Source organism: Solanum verrucosum, unplaced genomic scaffold (assembly GCF_900185275.1).
Source record: "Solanum verrucosum unplaced genomic scaffold, falcon-dt-bn FXZP01000197.1, whole genome shotgun sequence".
NCBI lineage: Eukaryota > Viridiplantae > Streptophyta > Magnoliopsida > Solanales > Solanaceae > Solanum > Solanum verrucosum.
Window position 1 is genome coordinate 1,875,908 of NW_026020363.1, and position 8,595 is coordinate 1,884,502.

Below are 8,595 nucleotides of genomic sequence, written 5' to 3' on the forward strand. Positions count from 1 at the left end.
TAAATGCAATCCACATATTTCCTAAGTAGGTGCATCACCTACTTACCACTTATTTAAGTAGGTCAGCAGTTAATCTACCATTAAGAACCTATGTCATCCTTTCTATGTAAGCTACATATGTACGTAAGTAACTTAATTACATAAGACATCCGAATCAGTAGCTTAAGCAAGTAGGTTGATTACTATGACAAATTATAATTTACTTACTCTATTTAGCCTCAAACCTCTTTCGAATATTGTCAAACCTATTTCAAACCCTCACTACTCACATAGAACTAGTATATGCAAAATATGGGACGCTACATCTTCCCCTCCTTAGGACCATTCGTCCTCGAATGTTTGCCTAATTATTCAGCGCCAATCAAGTTCAATCAAGCCTATGTTGGATTCTACTGTTAGCCACATAATACGCACAGACTTATACTTACTTGTTACTGTCTCAACTCAGCACTTTGACCCTTCTCCTCGGATTGAAATAAATGAGGATATTTGGACTTCATTGCTTTTTCCGCCTCCCATGTAACTTCTTCAACTTGTTGGTTTCTCCATAGTACTTTTACAGAAGCTACTTCTTTATTTCTTAGTTTCTTAACTTGTCGATCCAAAATTGCGATGGGTACTTCTTCGTAAGTGAGATCTTCTATAACGTGTACATCTTCCGTCGGAGTGATACGAGATGGGTCGCCTATGCATTTTCGAAGCATTGAGACATGAAATACTGGATGGACTATTGAGAGCTCTTGAGGTAGCTCTAACTCATACGCGACTTGACCAACTCTTCGAATAATTTTATACGGCCCTATATAGCGCGGACTTAGCTTCCCCTTTTTACCAAATCTCATTACCCCTTTCATTGGGGATACCTTCAAAAATACCCAATCTTCTATGAAAAATTCCAGTCCTCTCCTTCTATTATCTGCATATGATTTATGTCGTCTTTGAGCTGTTGCTAATCGTTGTTGTATCACCTTAACTTTTTCCATAGCTTGATGAATAAGATCTGGCCCAAATAAGGCAGTTTCGCCTGCTTCAAACCATCCGATCGGTGACCTGCACTTTCTCCCATATAACGCTTCATAAGGTGCCATTCTGATACTTGAATGGTAGTTGTTGTTGTAAGCAAACTCAATAAGCGGCAAATGATCATCCCAACTACCTTTGAAGTCTAATATACAAGCTCGCAACATATCCTCAAGTGTTTGGATTGTACGTTCTGCCTGACCATCTGTTTGAGGGTGAAAGGTTGTGCTTAAATTCACTTGCGTTCCCAAACTCTTCTGAAATGACTTCCAAAAGTTCGCAGTGAATTGAGCTCCTCTATCAGATATAATAGAGATTGGCACCCCATGTAGCCGAACTATCTATTTAATATACAACTTTGCATACTCTTCAACTGTATAAGTAGTCTTGACCGGTAAGAAGTGCGCTGCTTTGGTGAGTTTATCAACAATCACCTATATGGAATCAAACTTCCGAAATAAGCGAGGCAAACCAGTGACAAAATCCATATTAATCATATCCCACTTCCAAATTGGAAGTTCTATAAGCTGCATATAACCTCTAGGCTTCGGGTGCTCTACTTTAACTTGTTGACAATTTGGACATTGAGCTACAAATTCTGCAATGCTCTTCTTCATGTTACCCCACCAATATACTTCTTTCAAGTCATGATACATTTTTGTTGATCCCGGATGGACAGAATATCTTGAATGATGTGCTTCCGTCATAATTATCCTTCTTAGTCCATCTATATTAGGTACACACAATCTGTTTTGGCATTGAAGTACTCCCTCTTTTGTATGCTCAAATGCCTTTGTCATACCTTGTTATACATTCTCCTTAAGCTGTAATAGGATAAGATCCGTGTACTGCTTCTCTTTCACCTCGGCTACAAATGAGGATTCTGCAGCATTTTGCACAATAACTCCTTCATCTGGAGATTCAAGAAGGCGAACCCCAAGCTAGCTAATTGACGTAGATCTTTAGTTATTTGCTGCCTTCCTATGGATTGCTCATAAGTGCTTGCCATCATTTTACGACTTAAAGCATCAGCTACAACATTTGCCTTCCCGGGATGATACAAGATATCAATGTCATAATCGTTTAATAACTCAAGCCACCTTCGTTGCCTCAAATTCAGATCCTTTTGCTTAAAGATGTATTGCAAACTCTTGTGATCAGTATGTATATCAACGTGAATACCATACAAGTAGTGGCGCCATATCTTCAAAGTAAACACAATTGCTGCTAGCTCTAGATCATGGGTTGGATAGTTTTTCTCATGTGACCGCAACTGCCTTGAGGCATAAGCTATCACCTTACCATGTTGCATCAACACACATAAAAAGCCCACTCCCGATGCATCACAATACACTACGCACCCTTCCGTGCCTTCTAGAAGTACCAATACAGGTGTAGAAGTCAATTTATTCTTCAGTTCTTGGAAGCTTCTTTCACATGTATCGCTCCACTGGAACTTGACTTCTTTTTGTGTTAGTTTTGTTAATGGTGCGAAAATAGAAGCAAATCCTTCAACAAACCTTCTATAATAACCTGCCAGCCCAAGGAAACTACGAACCTCCGTAGGTGTTGTAGGTCTTGGCCAGTTTTTCACAGCTTCTATCTTTTGGGTATCAACCCTTACCCCTTCATCAGATACAATATGACCCAAGAATGCCACAGATCTTAACCAAAACTCACATTTAGAGAACTTTGCGTACAACTTTCGATCACGAAGAATCTGTAACACCTGCCGCAAGTGATTAGCATGGTCCTCTTCAGATCTTGAATACACCATAATGTCATCTATAAATATTATCACGAACACATCCAAAAATGGCTTGAACACTCTATTCATCAAATTCATAAAAGTTGTTGGTGCATTTGTTAGCCCAAATGACATAACTAAAAAGTCGAAATGACCATACCTTGTTCGAAAAGCCGTCTTGGGTATAACTTGATCTCTGACCCTCACTTGGTGATAACCCGACCTCAAATCAGTTTTTGAAAAGCACTTAGCACCCTGTAACTGATCAAACAAATCATCAATTCTTGGGAAGGGATATTTGTTCTTAATCGTTACCTTATTCAACTGTCAGTAATAAATACACATTCTCAATGAGCCATTTTTCTTGCGTACAAATAAAACTGGTGCTCCCCAAGGGGACATACTAGGCCTTATGAATCCTTTTTCTAACAAATCATTTAATTGTTCCTTCAACTCCCGTAATTCTGTCGGGGCCATTCTATATGGAGGAATGGAGATAGGTTGAGTATCTGGAATTATATCAATACCAAACTCTACTTCTCATTCTGGAGGCAAACCTAGAAGATCTTCAGGAAATTCATTTACCAGCGGAACAGATTGAAGAGTTGGTGGATCTGCATCTATATTTCTTACTCTTACTAAATGGCATATGTAGCCTTTGGACATCATCTTCTTCGCCTTAAAATAAGAAATAATCTTACCTCTTGGTGCCCCAATATTACCTTTCCATTCAAGGACTGCCTCTTTTGGAAAATGGAAATGCACCATCTTAGTTCGGCATTCTACTGTAGCATAACAAGAAGCTAACCAATCCATACCCATTATGACATCAAAATCAACCATTTCTAGTTCAACAAGGTCAGCTAATGTATTACGACCACAAACAGTTACTATGCACTTTCGATAGACTCTTCTAACTATAATAGATTCACCAATCGGTGTAGACACTTCAAATGGTTTAACCAATAATTCTGGTGTTCTTTTGAACTTTGCAGCAATCAATGGAGTGACATATGATAGTGTAGACCCCGGATCAATTAATGCATATACAATATGTGAAAAGATGGATAATGTACCTGTAACCACATCCGGTGAAGCCTCCAAATTTTGTCGATTCCCTAGGGCATACGTGCGATTCTGAACTCCACTAAAACTAGCTGCCCCTCTAACACTTCTACCACGACCTGCAGGCATTTGTGCACCCCTGCCTAAAGAAGGAACTGATGAAGACGATGCAGCAATCGATCCAGCAGGTTGTGCCATACCACCCATGCCCCTTTGAGGGCAATTTCTCATCATGTGTCCCGGTGTACCACACCAAAAACAAGCATATGTCCCAAACCTACATGTGCCTAGGTGATTTCTCCCGCATTGTATACAAAGTTGTCGAGGAGGTCTTGATTGGCTCATAATTCCCTTCTCGTGGTGCCCCGCTGTTCTTGAGCTTTGGCTTTCACCTCTTTGCCCAAACTGATCGCCCCTATACCCTCACGGTGGAGCACTAGCTTTAGAGTAGGAAAATGATGGCCTAGGCGGTCTATTAGAAAATTGAGGCTTAAACTCACCTTGAGATTGGGTAAACTGCCCCGTAGATTTGGCCCTCTTGGACTGCCCTCTTTCCGACTCTTGTGCCCTTCTTCTTTGCCTTTGATCCTCCAACTTTTGTGCCAAAGCTTGCATCCTCGCTATATCCATGTCTTTATTCAAAGAAGCAATGGTACAATCTCTAACCAAATATGAATCTAATACGTCCACATATCGATGAACTCTATCCTCCATAGTAGACACTACATTAGGAGCACACCTGGATAAAGAATTAAACTTAAGACTGTACTCCCTCACTCTCATATTCCCTTGGTAGAGATTTAAAAACTGATCAGCACGGGCCTCTTGGATCTCCAATGGCAGATAATGGTCAAGAAATGCCTTTTTGAACTCTTTCCAACTAGCTAAAGGTGCATTTGTAACCCTTGATTGCTTCCAAGCTTCATACCACAATATATCCATACCCCTGAGTCTATATGTTGCTAGCTCAACTGCTTCTTTACCACTTACATGCATAACATCCAAAGTTCGTTGAATCTGATTAATAAAGTCTTGCGGATCTTCTTTAGGATCTGACCCGGTGAATGATGGAGGGTCCAAATTAAGAAAATCACGTATCCGCGTACTAGCAGCCCTATCTGCACCACTCGTACCTACAATTGGACCTTCTTGCCTTTGCCCTTGGCCAGCAACTATACGAGTTAATAATTGGACTTCATTCTTTAAATCTTGCTCAGTAGTATTAATAGGGGGTTCTCAAGGTGCTGCTTCCTTCCTTAAATCATCTGGAGATGGAGGAGTCAGGGAAGTCTGTGATAGAGACTCATTTTGAGCCTCACTTTGATCAGCTTGTCTAGGTAATGATTGGTTACCCCCTTCTCCGGCAGCCACATCTATTTGCTTGACTGTATTTTTACTCCTTCTCATAACCGACATCTTTGCTATAATAAAACAATTTAGAAGTTAGATATAATCCACCTACAATATGGCTCTATCGCACGATCTAGAAGATGAAACAACTCCTACATGTCCCGTAGCCTCCTGTTTATAGATGTGGTGCACAACACATCCATAAGCAAGACTCTACATAGACACGACTTTGTAGACTTCCTAAGATGACCTGCTCTGATACCACTTTTGTCACGCCTCAGATCTGATTAAGACGGACAGGCACCCGATGTCTAAATGGCCCAGGAGAGCCAACTTACAACCTGCACTTACCATACATTTAACTATGATAACTATGAAGCTATGACAAGCTTATATGCCCTGTATTGATAAAAGACCGACATAGACAGCCCCAAAACTTATGTACAACACTTGGCCGTGGAGACACAATTGTTAAGAGACAAGACACAACAAAACTTTATACATTAGTCTACAAAGCCTCTACAAGATGGACAACCTTAGGTTAGGTCGGGACAAGGTCCCGCCTTACCCTTAACTACTATACGGTAACAAAGTAAATGCCAAAGACTCGATTAAGCCCCGAATCAACTTGGAGCTCACCAATAGCAGCTGAGTGTCCTGTGCTCCTACTGGGGAGGTCTACTAGCTGGAGTACCTGTGGCTGCAGCATGAAATGCAGCGTCCCCCGAGAACACGTCAGTACGAAGAATGTACTGAATATGTAAGGCAATAACATATGTAAACAAGAGCTCAATTGAAATCAAGTATCAATATGTAAATGCATAAATCAGATTAAAGACCACCCTTGTTGCTGTTGTGGGATCATGTACATTATATTATGTTCTGTAATTTTCTTTACATTGTGATCTCTGTAAAGCATGTGATACAAATAACCAACTGATCAGTGGTAAAAGAGGATGACTCATGCTAGGCATTTTAACCCCTGAGATGTTGTCCTCAAATTTATAAATTTGGGATCGACCCATGCTAGGCTTTTGCCCCAGGGCTGCCACCCTTACACATATACCGCTTCATATAGTTTCTTTAATATTTGAGATTGTTATTTTGGTGGTCATAATTATTTTTGAGCATCAGAACTGTGGATCAGTAGTAGCAAACATGTGAATATGCACTTAGGGCAGTAACAATAGCACAAGATGGAAATGTAACACTAATGAATTACATCAGAGCTCAAATGACACAATGGACCTTCTTTGATTGACAAGAGGAATCACAAAGCTACTACTGAAATTACCCTTTTCTCATACCAATACTTGGAAAAGTAAAGATGCACATATATTGAAGCAATTCGACACACTAAGGAGAGGGTAAATATTGTTAGCTGTGTTTGGGATTGTACGCTGCCACTATGTGTCTTTTACTTGAAAGAGCACTTAGGAAGCTCACTTGTTGGTAGTGACACAAGCAGAGTTCATGCCAAATAATATAGAATTGAATAGTCTTACATACCTTGTTGTACCACTCAGATAGTACAACAAATTAACCTCCTTCCTTTTCGATTATTAATCAACATGAAATAAGTAACACAACTAATATTAGTAGCTAACCAACAGATTGGGCTACTTAAACTTGGAAAACAGTAATCAGGCAGCAAACCCATACTTATCAAACCGATGGTATGCATTCCACCCTTTCTCCTTTAATAACGGCATATACAATACGACCTTCTAATAAGGTCCCCTGAAACTCCTCGGGCATTATAACATATGCAAAACAGTATACAAAGGGGTTGCAGGCAGCAAGCTCATGCAACGCCCAATTAGATGGTACGTTACTGCACCCTTTACCGTTTTATCCTTTAACAAGTTCTCATGACTTCTGCACATGCCTCCTTATGTTACTATACACAAATCAGTTTCTAAACATCAGAATGTGGCAGTAGCAATATGAACTCACCATTTCCGACCACTGTCCCTTGAGCATCCAACTAACATTACATTTAAAATGCTCAAATGGACTAACAATTGAATTAAAGGGGACTCCCCTCCATGGTTGTCCCAACATGCATTATCAACCAGAACATTCTCCAATCTCACACCATGTAAAAGGAACAATTCTCAGCTCATTAACACATACCAAATCCCCTAACCGATTCAAGCACAAAAAAGGGATGAAAATTTCAGTAACTCACCTTGTTGTACAGCAACCTCACTTGCTAACTTCAAGGTTTAGGTTGTCTTTTCCAAATTATCTTAAGGTGAAATCAGTTCCTCCTCTTGAATTTCTTAAGATGGGAGATGTTACATCAACTTGTACTTGAAAAATAAAGGGTTTTCTCATATTTTTAATGGTGAACTTGCAGGCCAGCAATTTGGAGCTTCTAGGGTTTTTTCTTGGGAGTAAATTGTTGTAGAACAAGTGAGAGATATATGAAATGAATTTCATTTTCTTAAGGGTCCTTTATGGACGTTTTTACATTAAGAAATATGTAGAAATATCTAGTCCCTCACTTTAAGTAAGCAGGTACATCACTCCCTTAATTTCTGCCACAAGTTCTTTAAGTAGCTGCATCACCTAGTTGCCCTTTTCTTTTAAATGCAGTCCACATATTTCCTAAGTAGGTGCATCACCTACTTACCACTTATTTAAGTAGGTCAGCAGTTAATCTACCATTAAGAACCTATGTCATCCTTTCTACGTAAGCTACACATGTACGTAAGTAACTTAATTACGTAAGACATCCGAATCTGTAGCTTAAGCATGTAGGTTGATTACTATGACAAATTATACTTTACTTACTCTATTTAGCCTCAAACCTCTTTCGAATATTGTCAAACCTATTTCAAACCCTCACTACTCACATAGAACTAGTATATGCAAAATATGGGACGTTACATAATCAAACAAGGAAATGTCAGTACAATTCATTTTCCCTTTGCAACCTAAGGAATAAAAAAAAAATCAAGCGATGATTCATATTGATGTTTCACTAAACTTTTATATATATTCAAAAGTTTTAAAAATTCCTATAATTTCTTGGACTCTCACATAATTGATTATTTTTCTTCTTCCAAATACATGAAATTATAATTTAGGGTGAAAGTACTCAAGCATAGTATTTTTGTCTGCTCTGATATTGAAATATGTCATTGTATATCTCATCTAAAATATTAACTTTTAGAGAAGACAGACTTTTATTTACTTAATTATAAATTCTGATACTACTTAGTTTGAGAAAAGAAAAGATATAAAAACATTCAAAAAATATCTGTTGAATTAATTTCATTTGGCGAAATAGACATGAATGCTCTTATAGTTAGCATAACCTTTTCACCAACCTTAATAAATAACAAGAACAAAATTCTGTAAAAAATAACCATTCCTAGTAAAATGACAATGTCCATTCACTTTGA

General features: G+C 38.8%; 1 protein-coding gene across 1 annotated transcript; it reads right to left on the bottom strand.

Moving 5' to 3' along the window:
- Positions 1 to 431: 431 nt before the first annotated feature.
- Positions 432 to 1,088, bottom strand: LOC125837809 (uncharacterized). Its single transcript, XM_049516880.1, has one exon. The coding sequence runs from the start codon at positions 1,086 to 1,088 to the stop codon at positions 432 to 434; it is 657 nt and encodes a 218-aa protein (XP_049372837.1).
- Positions 1,089 to 8,595: the final 7,507 nt, after the last annotated feature.

Coding starts and splice junctions, on each gene's coding strand:
- LOC125837809 (XM_049516880.1), bottom strand. CDS start 1,088: ATGGCACCTTATGAAGCGTTATATGGGAGAAAGTGCAGGTCACCGATC.